Source organism: Petromyzon marinus (assembly GCF_048934315.1).
Source record: "Petromyzon marinus isolate PM22_M1 ecotype Great Lakes invasive population chromosome 67 unlocalized genomic scaffold, UKy_Petmar_22M1.pri1.0 chr67_unloc.4, whole genome shotgun sequence".
NCBI lineage: Eukaryota > Metazoa > Chordata > Hyperoartia > Petromyzontiformes > Petromyzontidae > Petromyzon > Petromyzon marinus.
The window spans coordinates 488,728-507,766 of record NW_027422594.1 but is presented as its reverse complement, the minus strand read 5'-3'; the positions used below and the strand labels follow the sequence as shown (position 1 = coordinate 507,766).

Genomic DNA, 19,039 nt, shown 5'->3' with positions numbered 1-19,039 from the left:
CATACCTGGGCAGTGTGCTTATGACTGGCTCCAGTTTAACAGCAGAGGTCTCACTCCGAATCAGTCGAGCGGCAATATCTTTTCATCGGTTGCGTAACGCTGTGTGGAAGCTACCTGGTCTGTCGCTCCGCACTAAGCTTCAGGTCTTCTCGGCCACGGTCATTCCCTCCCTTCTCTATGCTTGCGAAACGTGGACCCCCCTAATGGAACATCTTCGCCGGTTAGAAACATTTAGGCTGGCCTGCCTACGATCCATCCTGGGTTTAACCAGACTGGATTGTGTGAGGAGCTCACAAATCCTTGAAAGATCTGGGCAGGGTCCCATCGGTGAGCTCCTCCGGCAGGCAAGGCTGCGATGGCTGGGTCATGTAGCCCGCATGCCCAGCCACCGCATGCCGAAACAGCTTTTGTTTGGCCGGATTGAGGGGGCTAAGCGGGCGCGGCACGGGCTAGAGAAGAGATGGAGTGATGTGGTACAGGAGGACGTGGAGCTGAGTGGACTTGCCGATGACTGGTACCAGCGGTGTCAAGATCGGCCTCTGTGGAGGAGGCTCGTGAAGGATGCTACTGGGCAGTTGGAGGCAGTCGCCCTCCAACAACAACGGAGGGCGGAGGAGCGACGCTCACAACAGCGAGCGGAGCGCCGGGTGGCTAAAGCACAGCAGGTTGGCACAGTAGGGGGCACAGGTGGTGCATCAGCCAGTCATCTCAGTCAGTCGACCCGTGGCACCTGGGTCTGCCCCGTGACCTCCTGCCAGCGGGCGTTCGACACTTCACGTGGCCTCAGGGTGCACATAGCCTGGCACAAGCGTCGTGGTGACGTCACCGCCACTTAGTGGCGAATGGCGGTTGTTGTTGTTGTTGTTGTGTCTGTGTGTGTGTGTCTGTGTGTGTGTGTCTGTCTGTGTGTATGTCTTTGTGTGTGTGTCTGTGTGTGTGTCTGTGTGTGTGTTTGTGTGTTTGTGTGTCTGTGTGTGTGTCTGTGTGTCTATGTGTGTGTGTCTATGTGTGTGTGTCTGTGTGTGTGTCTGTGTGTGTCTGTGCGTGTGTGTGTGTGTGTCTGTGTGTCTGTGTGTGTGTGTGTGTACACCAGCGTGTGTGTATGTGTACACCAGTGTGTGTGTGTGCGTGTACACCAGCGTGCGTGTGCGCGTACACCAGCGTAAGTGTGTGTACACCAGTGTGTATGTGTGTACACCAGCGGGTGTGTGTGTGTACACCAGCGGGTGTGTGTGTGTACACCAGCGTGTGTGTGTGTGTGTACACCAGCGTGTGTGTACACCAGCGGGTGTGTGCGTGTGTGCACCAGCGTGTGTGTGTGTACACCAGCGGGTGTGTGTGTGTGTACACCAGCACGTGTGTCTGTGTACACCAGCACGTGTGTGTGTGTACACCAGCACGTGTGTCTGTGTACACCAGCACGTGTGTGTGTGTGTACACCAGCGTGTGTGTGTGTACACCAGCGTGTGTGTGTGTGTACACCAGCGTTTGTGTGTATACACCAGCGTGTTTGTGTGTATACACCAGCGTGTGTGTGTGTATTACACACCAGCGTGTGTGTGTTTGTGTGCACCAGCATGTGTGTGTGTGTGTACACCAGTGTGTGTGTGTGTACACCAGCGCGTGTGTGTGTGTGTCTACACCAGCGCGTGTGTGTGTGTGTACACCAGCGTGTGTGTGTGTACACCAGTGTGTGTGTGTGTACACCAGCGTGTGTGTGTGTGTGTGTACACCAGTCCATGTCTGTGTGTGTGTGTGTACACCAGCGTGTGTGTGTGTACACCAGTGTGTGTGTGTGTACACCAGCGTATGTGTGTGTGTGTGTACACCAGTCCATGTCTGTGTGTGTGTGTGTACACCAGCGTGTGTGTGTGTACACCAGCGTGTGTGTGTGTGTGTGTACACCAGCGCGTGTGTGTGTGTACACCAGCATGTGTGTGTGTGTGTACACCAGCGCGTGTGTGTGTGTACACCAGCATGTGTGTGTGTGTGTACACCAGCGCGTGTGTGTGTATACACCAGCATGTGTGTGTGTGTACACCAGTGTGTGTGTGTGTGTCTACACCAGCATGTGTGTGTGTGTGTACACCAGCATGTGTGTGTGTACACCAGCGTGTGTGTGTGTACACCAGCGTGTGTGTGTGTGCACACCAGCGTGTGTGTGTGTGTACACCAGCGTGTGTGTGTGTGTACACCAGCGTGTGTGTGTGTGCACACCAGCGTGTGTGTGTGTGTACACCAGCGTGTGTGTGTGTGTACACCAGCGTGTGTGTGTGTGCACACCAGCGTGTGTGTGTGTGTACACCAGCGTGTGTGTGTGTGTACACCAGCGTGTGTGTGTGTGCACACCAGCGTGTGTGTGTGTGTACACCAGCGTGTGTGTGTGTGTACACCAGCGCGTGTGTGTGTGCACACCAGCGTGTGTGTGTGTGTACACCAGCGCGTGTGTACCCGGTGCGGAGTCCCGCACCGGCGCCAGGGAGAGACAAAGGCGGTCGGGCGCGATGCTGGCCACCCCCTCGCTCCCCTAGGTCTGCTCCGGCTGAAATGCGTCCGCGCGTTCCGTTGCAGGTGTTTGGACACTGGGAGCTGGGCACCTTGGTGTTCACTGTCCTGGTGGTGACCGTCAACCTGAAGGTGACCACGCTGAGACACAACAACAACAACACCAACACCAACACCAACCGCCATTCGCCACGAAGTGACATCACCACCACGACGCTCGTGCCAGGCCATGTGCACCTTGAGGCTATCACGTGAAGTGTCGAACGCCCGCTGGCAGGAGGTCCACGGGGCAGACCCAGGTGGTGCCACGGGTCGACTGACTGAGATGACTGAGATGACTGAGACGACTGAGATGACTGAGACGACTGAGATGACTGAGATGACTGAGATGAGTGAGACGACTGAGACGACTGAGACGACTGAGACGACTGAGATGACTGAGATGACTGAGATGACTGAGACGACTGAGACGACTGAGATGAGTGAGACGACTGAGATGACTGAGACGACTGAGACGACTGAGACGACTGAGACGACTGAGATGACTGAGATGACTGAGATGACTGAGATGACTGAGACTGAGATGACTGAGACGACTGAGATGACTGAGACGACTGAGACGACTGAGATGACTGAGACGACTGAGACGACTGAGACGAGTGAGACGACTGAGATGACTGAGATGACTGAGACGACTGAGACGACTGAGATGACTGAGACGACTGAGATGACTGAGATGACTGAGACGACTGAGACGACTGAGATGACTGAGACGAGTGAGACGACTGAGATGACTGAGACGACTGAGACGACTGAGACGACTGAGACGACTGAGATGACTGAGACGACTGAGACGACTGAGACGACTGAGATGACTGAGATGACTGAGATGACTGAGATGACTGAGATGACTGAGACTGAGATGACTGAGACGACTGAGATGACTGAGACGACTGAGATGACTGAGACGACTGAGACGACTGAGATGACTGAGACGACTGAGATGACTGAGACGACTGAGACGACTGAGATGACTGAGATGACTGAGACTGAGATGACTGAGACGACTGAGACGAGTGAGACGACTGAGACGACTGAGATGACTGAGACTGAGATGACTGAGACGACTGAGACGACTGAGACGACTGAGACGACTGAGACGACTGAGACGACTGAGATGACTGAGACGACTGAGACGACTGAGACGACTGAGATGACTGAGACGACTGAGACGACTGAGATGACTGAAACGACTGAGATGACTGAGATGACTGAGACGACTGAGATGACTGAGACGACTGAGACGACTGAGACGACTGAGACGACTGAGATGACTGAGATGACTGAGACGACTGAGACGACTGAGATGACTGAGACGACTGAGATGACTGAGACGACTGAGACGACTGAGACGACTGAGATGACTGAGATGACTGAGACGACTGAGATGACTGAGATGACTGAGACGACTGAGACGACTGAGACGACTGAGACGACTGAGACGACTGAGACGACTGAGATGACTGAGACGACTGAGATGACTGAGATGACTGAGACGACTGAGATGACTGAGACGACTGAGACGACTGAGATGACTGAGACGACCGACTGAGATGACTGAGATGACTGAGATGACTGAGACGACTGAGATGACTGAGACGACTGAGATGACTGAGACGACTGAGACGACTGAGATGACTGAGACGACTGAGATGACTGAGATGACTGAGATGACTGAGACGACTGAGACGACTGAGATGACTGAGACGACTGAGATGACTGAGACGACTGAGATGACTGAGATGACTGAGACGACTGAGACGACTGAGACGACTGAGATGCCCGAGACGACTGAGACGACTGAGATGACTGAGACGACTGAGACGACTGAGATGACTGAGACGACTGAGACGACTGAGACGACTGAGACGACTGAGATGACTGAGACGACTGAGATGACTGAGACGACTGAGATGACTGAGATGACTGAGATGACTGAGATGACTGGCTGGTGCACCACCTGTGCCCCCCCCTCCACCCCGCGTGTGTCCAGCTGGCGCTGGACACTCGCTACTGGACGTGGGTGAACCACTTCGTCACGTGGGGGACGCTGATCTTCTACGTCGCCTTCTCGCTCTTCTACGGCGGCGTGCACTGGTGACTCGCGCGGGGACGCGGAGACACGGAGACACGGAGACACGGAGACACACGCACGGAGACACGGAGACACGCACACGGAGACACAGAGACACGGAGACACGCACACGGAGACACGGAGACACGGAGACACGCACACGGAGACACGGAGACACGGAGACACGGAGATACGGAGACACGCGCACGGAGACACGGAGACACGCACATGGAGACACGGAGACACACGCATGGAGACACGGAGACACGCACACGGAGACATGGAGACACACGCATGGAGACACGGAGACACGGAGACATGCACACGGAGACATGGAGACACGGAGACACGGAGACACGCACACGGAGACACGGAGACACACACACGGAGACACGGAGACACGCGCACGGAGACACGGAGACACGCGCACGGAGACACGGAGATACGCGCACGGAGACACGGAGACACACGCACGGAGACACACGCACGGAGACACGGAGACACACACACACGGAGACACATGGAGACACGGAGACACACACACGGAGACACGGAGACACGCGCACGGAGACACGGAGACACGCGCACGGAGACACGGAGACACGCGCACGGAGACACGCACACACACACCGTGCGTGTGATGCCGTGCGTGTGTGTGACACCGCGCGTGTGTGACACCGCGCGTGTGACGCCGTGCGTGTGCGTGTGTATGTGTGACGCCGTGTGTGTGTTTGTGTGCGTGCATGCGTGTGTGTGTGCGTGTGTGTGTGTGCATGTGTGTGTGCGTGTGTGTGTCTGTGTGTGTGTCTGTGTGTGTGTCTGTGTGTGTGTCTGTGTGTGTGTGTGTGTCTGTGTGTGTGTGTCTGTGTGTGTGTCTGCGTGTCTGTGTGTGTGTGTGATGCCGTGTGTGTCTGTGTGTATGTGTGTGTCTGTGTGTGTGTGTGTGTGTCTGTATGTGTGTCTGTGTGTGTGTGTCTGTGTGTGTGTCTGTGTGTGTGTGTGTGTGTCTGTGTGTGTGTGTGTCTGTGTGTATGTGTGTGTGTCTGTGTGTGTGTCTGTGTGTGTGTGTGTGTGTCTGTGTGTGTGTGTGTCTGTGTGTGTGTGTGTGTGTGTCTGTGTGTGTGTGCGTGTGTCTGTGTGTGTGTCTGTGTGTGTGTGTGTCTGTGTGTGTGTGTGTGTGTCTGTGTGTGTGTGTGTGATGCCGTGCGCGCAACGCCGCAGGCCGCTGCTTAAGGCACAGGGCATGCGGGGCGTGTTTGCCGAGCTGCTGTCCAGCCTCTCGCTGTGGCTGGGCACGGTGCTGCTGGTCACCGCTTGCCTCGTGCCGGACGTCTTCCGCTCAGTCGCAGGGGGACACGCGTGGCCAGCGGGCGCCCAGGTGAGGGGGGAGGTGGTCGCACGCACACAGGGGCAGCTGCCGCTGGGGGTGCCCATAGGCTAGACCCACACACAGCAGCAGCAACAATCATCACCACCCACTACTACTGACAGACTGATGCACAGGGACAGCTGCCGCTGGGGGTGCCCCTAGGCTAGACCCACACAGCGGCAACAATCATCACCACCCACTACTACTGACAGACTGATGCACAGGGACAGCTGCCACTGGGGGTGCCCCTAGGCTAGACCCACACAGCAGCAGCAATCATCACCACCCCCTACTACTGACAGACTGATGCACAGGGACAGCTGCCACTGGGGGTGCCCCTAGGCTAGACCCACACAGCAGTCAATCATCACCACCCCTACTACTGACAGACTGATGCACAGAGACAGCTGCCACTGGGGGTGCCCCTAGGCTAGACCCACACAGCAGCAGCAATCATCACCACCCCTACTACTGACAGACTGATGCACAGAGACAGCTACCACTGGGGGTGCCCCTAGGCTAGACCACACAGCAGCAATCATCACCACCCCCTACTACTGAGACTGATGCACAGGGGCAGCTGCCGCTGGGGGTGCCCCTAGGCTAGACCCACACACAGCAGCAGCAACAATCATCACCACCCCTACTACTGACAGACTGATGCACAGGGACAGCTGCCACTGGGGGTGCCCCTAGGCTAGACCCACAGCAGCAGCAACAATCATCACCACCCACTACTACTGACAGACTGATGCACAGGGGCAGCTGCCACTGGGGGTGCCCCTAGGCTAGACCCACACAGCAGTCAATCATCACCACCCCTACTACTGACAGACTGATGCACAGGGACAGCTGCCACTGGGGGTGCCCCTAGGCTAGACCCACACAGCAGTCAATCATCACCACCCCTACTACTGACAGACTGATGCACAGGGACAGCTGCCACTGGGGGTGCCTCTAGGCTAGACCACACAGCAACAACCATCACCACCCCTACTACTGACAGACTGATGCACAGGGACAGCTGCCACTGGGGGTGCCCCTAGGCTAGACCCACACAGCAGCAGCAATTATCGCCACCCCTACTACTGACAGACTGATGCACAGGGACAGCTGCCACTGGGGGTGCCCCTAGGCTAGACCACACAGCAGCAACCATCACCACCCCTGCTACTGACAGACTGATGCACAGGGACAGCTGCCACTGGGGGTGCCCCTAGGCTAGACCCACAGAGCAGTCAACCATCACCACCCCTACTACTGACAGACTGATGCACAGGGACAGCTGCCACTGGGGGTGCCCCTAGGCTAGACCATACAACAGCAACAACCATCACCACCCCTACTACTGACAAACTGATGCACAGGGGCAGCTGCCGCTGGGGGTGCCCCTAGGCTAGACCCACACAGCAGCAGCAATCATCACCACCCCTACTACTGACAGACTGATGCACAGGGACAGCTGCCACTGGGGGTGCCCCTAGGCTAGACCACACAGCAGTCAATCATCACCACCCCCTACTACTGACAGACTGATGCACAGGGACAGCTGCCACTGGGGGTGCCCCTAGGCTAGACCCACACAGCAGCAGTCAACCATCACCACCCTCTACTACAGACAGACTGATGCACAGAGACAGCTGTCACTGGGGGTGCCCCTAGGCTAGACCCACACAGCAGCAACAATCATCACCACCCACTACTACTGACAGACTGATGCACAGGGACAGCTGCCACTGGGGGTGCCCCTAGGCTAGACCCACACACAGCAGTCAATCATCACCACCCCCTACTACTGACAAACTGATGCACAGGGACAGCTGCCGCTGGGGGTGCCCCTAGGCTAGATCCACACAGCAGCAGCAATCATCACCACCCCTACTACTGACAGACTGATGCACAGGGACAGCTGTCACTGGGGGTGCCCCTAGGCTAGACCCACACACAGCAGCAGCAACAATCATCACCACCCCTACTACTGACAGACTGATGCACAGGGACAGCTGCCACTGGGGGTGCCCCTAGGCTAGACCACACAGCAGCAACCATCACCACCCCCTACTACTGACAGACTGATGCACAGGGACAGCTGCCGCTGGGGGTGCCCCTAGGCTAGACCCACACACAGCAGTCATCACCACCCCTACTACTGACAGACTGATGCACAGGGACAGCTGCCACTGGGGGTGCCCCTAGGCTAGACCCACACAGCAGCAGCAATCATCACCACCCCCTACTACTGTCAGACTGATGCACAGGGACAGCTGCCACTGGGGGTGCCACTAGGCTAGACCACACAGCAGCAATCATCACCACCCCTACTACTGACAGACTGATGCACAGGGACAGCTGCCACTGGGGGTGCCCCTAGGCTAGACCCACACAGCGGCAACAATCATCACCACCCCTACTACTGACAGACTGATGCACAGGGACAGCTGTCACTGGGGGTGCCCCTAGGCTAGACCCACACACAGCAGCAGCAACAATCATCACCACCCCTACTACTGACAGACTGATGCACAGGGACAGCTGCCACTGGGGGTGCCCCTAGGCTAGACCACACAGCAGCAACCATCACCACCCCCTACTACTGACAGACTGATGCACAGAGACAGCTGCCACTGGGGGTGCCCCTAGGCTAGACCCACACACAGCAGCAACCATCACCACCCCTACTACTGACAGACTGATGCACAGGGACAGCTGCCACTGGGGGTGCCCCTAGGCTAGACCCACACAGCAGTCAATCATCACCACCCCTACTACTGACAGGACCGATGCACAGGGACAGCTGTCACTGGGGGTGCCCCTAGGCTAGACCCACACAGCGGCAACAACCATCACCACCCCCTACTACTGACAGACTGATGCACAGGGACAGCTGCCACTGGGGGTGCCCCTAGGCTAGACCATACAACAGCAACAACAACCATCACCACCCCTACTACTGACAGACTGATGCACAGAGACAGCTGTCACTGGGGGTGCCCCTAGGCTAGACCCACACAGCGGCAACAATCATCACCACCCCTACTACTGTCAGACTGATGCACAGAGACAGCTGCCACTGGGGGTGCCCCTAGGCTAGACCCACACAGCAACAACCATCGCCACCTCTACTACTGACAGACTGATGCACAGAGACAGCTGCCACTGGGGGTGCCCCTAGGCTAGACCCACACAGCAGCAGCAATCATCACCACCCCTACTACTGACAGACTGATGCACAGGGACAGCTGCCACTGGGGGTGCCCCTAGGCTAGATCCACACAGCAGCAGCAATCATCACCACCCCTACTACTGACAGACTGATGCACAGGGACAGCTGCCACTGGGGGTGCCCCTAGGCTAGACCACACAGCAGTCAATCATCACCACCCCCTACTACTGACAGACTGATGCACAGGGACAGCTGCCACTGGGGGTGCCCCTAGGCTAGACCCACACAGCAGCAGTCAACCATCACCACTCTCTACTACAGACAGACTGATGCACAGAGACAGCTGCCGCTGGGGGTGCCCCTAGGCTAGACCATACAACAACAACAATCATCACCACCCCTCCTACTGACAGACTGATGCACAGGGACAGCTGTCACTGGGGGTGCCCCTAGGCTAGACCACACAGCAACAACCATCACCACCCCTACTACTGACAGACCAATGCACAGGGACAGCTGCCACTGGGGGTGCCCCTAGGCTAGACCCACACAGCAACAACCATCGCCACCCCTACTACTGACAGGACCGATGCACGGGGACAGCTGCCACTGGGGGTGCCCCTAGGCTAGACCACACAGCAGTCAATCATCACCACCCCCTACTACTGACAGGACCGATGCACGGGGACAGCTGCCACTGGGGGTGCCCCTAGGCTAGACCACACACACAGCAACAACAACAACAACAACCATCGCCACCCCCTACCACTGACAGGACCCGATGCACGTGGATGTGTCCCTAGCGAGCGTGAGACGCTGCCCTCTGCTGTGCGTGCACCAGAGGTTACCTCTCTGTCGCCCACTCCCGCGTGGGCCGTGGAGGGTGGCGTTGACGCCGATGGGCACTGCGGAAACGTTGGCCCGCTTGGGTGCCCGCAGGGGCGGTGCACGTCTCGGAATTGGGTTCAGAGACAGAGAGACGCAGAGACGCACCAAGCCCCCCCGCGCGTCGCCTGCAGTAGGCCGTCGGGGCAAGTGCCGTCACCGCCACTCAGTTGGCGAATGGCGGTTGTTGTTGTTGTGTGGTGTGTACGGTGTGTGTGTGTGCGTGTGTCTGTGTGTGTCTGTGTGGGGAGCGGTGGTGTAGCGGGGCGAATGGCGGTTGTTGTTGTTGTTGTCTTTGTGTGGTGTGTACGGTGTGTCTGTGTGTGCGTGCGTGTGTCTGTGTGGGGAGCGGTAGTGTAGCGGGGCGAATGGCGGTTGTTGTTGTTGTCTGTGTGTGGTGTGTACGGTGTGTCTGTGTGTGTGCGTGTCTGTGTGGGGAGCGGTGGTGTAGCGGGGCGAATGGCGGTTGTTGTTGTTGTTGTTGTGTGGTGTGTACGGTGTGTCTGTGTGCGTGTGTCTGTGTGAGGAGCGGTAGTGTAGCGGGGCGAATGGCGGTTGTTGTTGTCTGTGTGTGGTGTGTACGGTGTGTCTGTGCGTGTGTCTGTGTGGGGAGCGGTAGTGTAGCGGGGCGAATGGCGGTTGTTGTTGTTGTCTGTGTGTGGTGTGTACGGTGTGTGTCTGTGTGTGTGTGCGTGTGTCTGTGTGGGGAGCGGTGGTGTAGCGGGGCGAATGGCGGTTGTTGTTGTTGTTGTGTTTGTGTGGTGTGTACGGTGTGTGTGTGTGTGTGTGCGTGTGTCTGTGTGGGGAGCGGTAGTGTAGCGGGGCGAATGGCGGTTGTTGTTGTTGTCTGTGTGTGGTGTGTACGGTGTGTCTGTGTGTGTGCGTGTCTGTGTGGGGAGCGGTGGTGTAGCGGGGCGAATGGCGGTTGTTGTTGTTGTTGTTGTGTGGTGTGTACGGTGTGTCTGTGTGCGTGTGTCTGTGTGAGGAGCGGTAGTGTAGCGGGGCGAATGGCGGTTGTTGTTGTCTGTGTGTGGTGTGTACGGTGTGTCTGTGTGCGTGTCTGTGTGGGGAGCGGTGGTGTAGTGGGGCGAATGGCGGTTGTTGTTGTTGTTGTCTGTGTGTGGTGTGTACGGTGTGTCTCTGTGTGCGTGTGTCTGTGTGGGGAGCGGTGGTGTAGCGGGGCGAATGGCGGTTGTTGTTGTTGTTGTCTGTGTGTGGTGTGTACGGTGTGTGTGTGTGCATGTCTGTGTGGGGAGCGGTAGTGTAGCGGGGCGAATGGCGGTTGTTGTTGTTGTTGTCTTTGTGTGGTGTGTACGGTGTGTCTGTGTGCGTGTCTCTGTGTGGGGAGCGGTGGTGTTGCGGGGCGAATGGCGGTTGTTGTTGTCTTTGTGTGGTGTGTACGGTGTGTCTGTGTGCGCGTGGGGAGCGGTGGTGTAGCGGTTAGCGCTACTCTGCGCTGTGAACCTGGCGACCCGGGGTTCGATTCCCGCTCACGGCCAGCACCGGTGACGATTATCTGAACCGGTGCCGGGCCTCCCCTAGGTCGACTCGGCCTCAAATGAGTAGCTGGCGCGGTGGATAAAAATATTGCCACTGGGGAGACAAAGGCGGTCGGGCGTGGTGGTGGCCACCCACCCCCTCGTGTGCAGTGCCGGCCTTCATAGGTGCTGCTCGCTAACAGCACTTTGCCCCTACAGTCTGTTAAGGCTATACGGGGGATCTTTATCTTTGTGTCTGTGTGTGGCAGTAGTTGTGGGGAGCGGTGGGTGTAGTGGTGAGCGCTACGCTGCGCTAGGAACCCGGCAGGCCGGAGTTCGATTCCCGCTCACGGCCAGCACCGGTGACGATTATCTGAACCGGTGCCGGGCCTCCCCTAGGTTGACTCGGGCCCAAACGAGTACCTGGTGCGGTGTTTAGTCAACATCGCCACTGGGGAGACAAAGGCGGCCGGGCGTGTTGCTGGCCACCCACCCCCTCGTGTGCAGTGCCGGCCTTCATAGGTGCTGCTCGCTAACAGCACTTTGCCCCTACATTAAAAGGCTACGCGGTGGGGGGGGGATCTTTTGTCTTTGTTGGTGTGTGCGTAACCACGAACCTATCCGCTACACAGGCACGTCACTCGTCCTGGGCCCGACCCTAACCCCCACCATAACCCTAGCCCCGGCGAGCCTCACCCAGGCCCCGACAGCCCTCAAACTCGTCCCACTCACGATCACTCTCGCCTGACCTCAATTCGTGACCTTGACTCAACGTCAAACCCTGAGCTTCGCACGACCCCCGACCCCAAGGCCTCCAACCCTAACTCTAATGGTGGCTAGGAGATGTTGACTGCCTCGCCTGGTACACAGGAAGTCGTGGGTTCGATCCCGACCCTGATCACGACTGCTGCTGTATATTTGCAGTCTGCGTCTCTGTCTCTCATCATCATCATCATCATCACGGTGGCTAGGAGATGTTAACTACCTCGCCTGGTGTACAGGAGGTCGTGGGTTCGATTACCCTGAGAGATGTTGACTACCTCGCCTGGTATACAGGAGGTCGTGGGTTCGATCCCGACCCTGACGCCTGTATCATTGGAATTTCCACGTGTCTCTATCATCATCATCATCACTGTGGCTATTAGATGTTAACTACCTCGCCTGGTACGCAGGAGGTCGTGGGTTCCATCCCGACCCTGACGATGCCTGCTGCTGTATTTGTGGAGTCTGCGTCTCTCTCTCATCATCATCATCACGGTGGCTAGGAGATGTTGACTACCTCGCCTGGTACGCAGGAGGTCGTGGGTTCGATCCCGACCGTGATCACGACCGCTGTATATTTGCAGTCTGCGTGCGTCTCTCTCTCTCTCTCGCCGGGGTCGCGTGGAATTTCTCTCCGGTTTTCCTGCGGCTTTTCGCCGCCGCCGCCGCCGCTGCCGCCCTCCACGTTTGGAAGTCGGCGTCGGCACGCCTACGGATAAGATAGGCCGCTCCGTCCTCGTTGAGCCACCGTTTGTGATGGCTTCTGAAAGAGAGAGCTGCCGGAGCGAGCGCGACGGGGTTGTTGGGCACCGCCAAAAAGTCCGACGTGAACTCTTGCTGCTGCTGCTGCTGCTGCTGCAGCTGCTGCTGCAGCTGCTGCTGCAGCTGCTACTGCTGCTGCTGCTACTGCTGCAGCTGCAGCTGCTACTGCAGCTGCTGCTACTGCTGCTGCTGCTGGTGCTGCTACTGCTGCTGCTGCAGCTGCTGCAGCTGCAGCTGCTGCTGCTGCAGCTGCTGCTGCTGCTGCAGCTGCTGCTGCTGCAGCTGCTGCAGCTGCTGCTGCTGCTGCAGCTGCTGCTGCTGCTGCAGCTGCTGCTGCTGCTACTGCTGCTGCTGCTGGTGCTGCTACTGCTGCTGCTGCAGCTGCTGCTGCTGCAGCTGCTGCTTCTGCTGCTGCCTGCTACTGCTGCTACTGCTGCTGCTGCAGCTGCTGCTGCTGCTGGTACTGCTACTGCTGCTGCTCTTAGTCCTCCATCAGCAGGTCCCCCTTGCTGCGTTTGTTTCACACCTTGTGACAGCCTTGACTGGTGAAGTAAAAACACAAAAACGGTGGCGGGGTCGTAGCAATCTCGATCCCTGACCGCCAACCCGACCCAGCACCTAACACCGACGCTAACCCTTAGACTTTGGCCCTAGCGTAGAGCCTGACCCTTGACCCTTGACCCCCATCCCCTGCGCTCTAGGGGCTCTGCGTGGAGTGGTGTGAGAGGTCACGGGGGTCACGGGTCAGACTCAGGGAGGATGACGACCAGCCATTCTACGTTCCCTCCCCAGCCACGTAACTCCGGCCACAGCACCAACGCAGCACCAACACAGCACCAACACAGCACCAACACAGCACCAACACAGCCCCAACACAACACCAACACAACACCAACACAACACCAACACAACACCAACACAGCACCAACACAACACCAACACAGCACCAACACAGCACCAACACAGCACCAACACAGCACCAACACTGCACCAACACTGCACCAACACTGCACCAACACAGCACCAACACCAACACAGCACCAACACAGCACCAACACAGCACCAACACAGCACCAACACAGCACCAACACTGCACCAACACTGCACCAACACAGCACCAACACCAACACAGCACCAACACAGCACCAACACAGCACCAACACTGCACCAACACTGCACCAACACAGCACCAACACTGCACCAACACTGCACCAACACAGCACCAACACAACACCAACACAGCGCCAACACTGCACCAACACAGCACCAACAACAGCACCAACACAGCGCCAACACAGCACCAACACTGCACCAACACAGCACCAACACAGCACCATCACAGCACCAACACAACACCAACACAACACCAACACAACACCAACGCAACACCAACACAACACCAACACAGCACCAACACCAACACAGCACCAACACAGCACCAACACTGCACCAACACAACACCAACACAGCACCAACACAACACCAACACAGCACCAACACAGCACCAACACAGCACCAACACAGCACCAACACAGCGCCAACACTGCACCAACACTGCACCAACACAGCGCCAACGCAACACCAACACAGCACCAACACAGCACCAACACAGCACCAACACAGCACCAAACACGGCACCAACACGGCACCAACACAGCACCAACACCGCACCAACACAGCGCCAACACTGCACCAACACTGCACCAACACCGGCAGCGTCACCACAACACCAACACGGCACCAACACAACACCAACACAGCACCAACACAACACCAACACAACACCAACACGGCACCAACACGGCACCAACACAGCACCAACACAACACCAACACTGCACCAACACAGCACCAACACAGCACCAACACAACACCAACACAGCACCAACACAACACCAACACAACACCAACACGGCACCAACACGGCACCAACACAGCACCAACACAACACCAACACTGCACCAACACAGCACCAAACACGGCACCAACACGGCACCAACACAGCGCCAACACTGCGCCAACACTGCGCCAACACTGCACCAACACAGCACCAACACAGCACCAACACTGCACCAACACTGCACCAACACTGCACCAACACAGCACCAACACCAACACAGCACCAACACAGCACCAACACAGCACCAACACAGCACCAACACAGCACCAACACTGCACCAACACTGCACCAACACAGCACCAACACCAACACAGCACCAACACAGCACCAACACAGCACCAACACTGCACCAACACTGCACCAACACAGCACCAACACTGCACCAACACTGCACCAACACAGCACCAACACAACACCAACACAGCGCCAACACTGCACCAACACAGCACCAACAACAGCACCAACACAGCGCCAACACAGCACCAACACTGCACCAACACAGCACCAACACAGCACCATCACAGCACCAACACAACACCAACACAACACCAACACAACACCAACGCAACACCAACACAACACCAACACAGCACCAACACCAACACAGCACCAACACAGCACCAACACTGCACCAACACAACACCAACACAGCACCAACACAACACCAACACAGCACCAACACAGCACCAACACGGCACCAACACAGCACCAACACAACACCAACACTGCACCAACACAGCACCAAACACGGCACCAACACGGCACCAACACAGCGCCAACACTGCGCCAACACTGCGCCAACACTGCACCAACACAGCGCCAACGCAACACCAACACAGCACCAACACAGCACCAACACAGCACCAAACACGGCACCAACACGGCACCAACACAGCACCAACACAGCACCAACACTGCACCAACACAGCACCAACACAGCACCAACACAGCACCAACACAGCACCAACACAGCACCAACACAGCACCAACACGGCACCAACACAACACCAACACAGCACCAACACCGGCAGCGTCACCACAACACAAGTGGGGTGTGCCAGCCCCCCCCCCCCCCCCCCCCACAATGGACTGGCGGCTGAGCGGCGCCGCTTGCAAGGCTCAGCGCAGGGCGGTGTGTCCACCACCACCACCACCAACATCACCACCACCACCACCACCATCACCACCATCACCACCACCACCACTACTACCACTACCACCACCAACACCACCACTACCACCACCAACACCACCACTACCACCACTACCACCACCAACACCACCACCACCACTACCACCACCACTACCACCACTACCACCACCAACACCACCACCACCACCAACACCACCACTACCACTACCACCACCATCACCACTACTACCAACACCACCATCACCACTACTACCACTACCAACACCACCACCAACACCACTACCACTACCACCACCACTACTACCATCACTACCACCACTACCAACACCACTACTACCACCACCACTACCAACACCACCACCACCAACACCACCATCACCACTACTACCACTACCAACACCACCACCAACACCACTACCACTACCACCACCACTACTACCATCACTACCACCACTACCAACACCACTACTACCACCACCACTACCAACACCACCACCACCAACACCACCATCACCACTACTACCAATACCAACACCACCACCACCAACACCACCATCACCACTACTACCACTACCAACACCACCACCAACACCACTACCACCACTACCACCACCACTACTACCACTACCAACACCACCACCAACACCACTACCACCACCACCAACACCACCATCACCACTACTACCACTACCAACACCACCACTACCACCACCACCATCACCACTACTACCACTACCACCACCACTACCACCACCACTACCACCACCACCACTACCACCACTACCACCACCACCGCCACCACCACTACCACCACCACTACCACCACCACTACCACCACTACCACCACTACTACCACTACCACCACCACTACCACCACCGCCACCACCACTACCACCACTACCACCACCACTACCACCACCACTACCACCACTACCACCACCACCACTACTACCACTACCACCACTACCACCACCACTACCACCACCACTACCACCACTACCACCACCACCACCACTACTACCACCATCACCACCACCACCACTACCACCACCACTACCGCCACCACCACTACCACCACTACCACCACCACCGCCACCACCACTACCACCACCACCGCCACCACCACTACCACCACTACCACCACCACCACCACTACTACCACCATCACCACCACCACCACCACTACCACCACTACCGCCACCACTACCACCACCACTACCACCACTACCACTACCACCACCACTACCACCACCACTACCACCACTACCACCACCACCACTACTACCACTACCACCACTACCACCACCACTACCACCACCACTACCACCACTACCACCACCACCACCACTACTACCACCATCACCACCACCACCACTACCACCACCACTACCGCCACCACCACTACCACCACTACCACCACCACCACCGCCACCACCACTACCACCACCACTACCGCCACCACCACTACCACCACTACCACCACCACCGCCACCACCACTACCACCACTACCACCACCACCGCCACCACCACTACCACCACTACCACTACCACCACCACTACTACCACCACCACCACTACCACCACCACTACCACCACTACCACCACCACCACTACTACCACTACCACCACTACCACCACCACTACCACCACCACTACCACCACTACCACCACCACCACCACTACTACCACCATCACCACCACCACCACTACCACCACCACTACCGCCACCACCACTACCACCACTACCACCACCACCACCGCCACCACCACTACCACCACCACTACCGCCACCACCACTACCACCACTACCACCACCACTACCGCCACCACCACTACCACCACTACCACCACCACCACCGCCACCACCACTACCACCACCACTACCGCCACCACCACTACCACCACTACCACCACCACCGCCACCACCACTACCACCACTACCACCACCACCGCCACCACCACTACCACCACTACCACTACCACCACCACTACTACCACCACCACCACTACCACCACCACTACCACCACCACTACCACCACTACCACCACCACCACCACTACCACCACCACCACCACCCCTCTCTCTCGCACGGCCGGTCCCCACGGGGTCCCCACGGCTGAAACGTCATCGTCGTCGTCATCATCATCGTCGTCATCACGATCATCGTCGTCACGATCATCGACGTCACGATCATCGACGCTGACGACGCTGACGATGTCTCACATGCTTGAATAAAGGCTGCTGCGGCTGTGATGTCACTCACTGTCACCTCTCCCCCCTGTCCCCCTCTCCCCCCCGCTGCCCACCCTAGATGATGAGTGGGACGCTGGCGAGGCTGCGGCCGTGGCGGTGGAGGCGGTGGAGGCGGTGGTGGCGTGGCGGTGGTGAGCGCACGCCGCTGGCGCCACGCTCGGCGGCGGCCCTCCCGGCGGACCCAGCGGCGAGGGGGGGGGTGGGGGCGGTGGGGGGGGTGGGGGTCACGTGGGTGGGCGCGCCCGGCACGGTGGCGCTGGGCGGCCTGCGGGGAGAGACGAGCGTGTGACGAGGGGCGAGCGTGGTGGTGGTGGTGGTGGCGGTGGTGGTCGTGGTGGTGGTGGTGGCGGTGGCGGTGGTGGTGGTGGTGGTGGTGGCGGTGGTGGTGGTGAGGGTGGTGGTGGTGGTGGTCGTGGTGGTGGTGGTGGCGGTGGCGGTGGTGGTGGTGGTGGCGGTGGTGGTGGTGGTGAGGGTGGTGGTGGTGGTGGTCGTGGTGGTGGTGGTGGCGGTGGCGGTGGTGGTGGTGGTGGTGGTGGCGGTGGTGGTGGTGAGGGTGGTGGTGGTGGTGGTCGTGGTGGTGGTGGTGGCGGTGGCGGTGGTGGTGGTGGTGGCGGTGGTGGTGGTGGTGAGGGTGGTGGTGGTGGTGGTCGTGGTGGTGGTGGTGGCGGTGGCGG

The 19,039-nt window shown here is 58.0% G+C and overlaps 1 protein-coding gene across 2 annotated transcripts in view; it reads left to right on the top strand.

Annotated features, from left to right (window-relative positions):
- Positions 1-18,669, top strand: part of LOC116956750 (phospholipid-transporting ATPase IF-like) — a 105,931-nt gene extending 87,262 nt beyond the window's left edge. Inside the window, exons 26-30 of one of the 2 annotated variants that reach the window (XM_076058009.1) lie at positions 2,572-2,637; positions 4,559-4,662; positions 5,861-6,017; positions 13,760-13,854; positions 18,424-18,532. In XM_076058009.1, the coding sequence (XP_075914124.1) occupies positions 2,572-2,637; positions 4,559-4,662; positions 5,861-6,017; positions 13,760-13,854; positions 18,424-18,427 (426 nt within the window). In that variant the 3' untranslated portion in view covers positions 18,428-18,532. Of the gene's footprint in view, positions 1-2,571; positions 2,638-4,558; positions 4,663-5,860; positions 6,018-13,759; positions 13,855-18,423 lie in introns of both variants that reach the window. The other variant, XM_076058008.1, reaches the window with a different exon arrangement.
- The last annotated feature ends 370 nt before the right edge of the window (positions 18,670-19,039 follow it).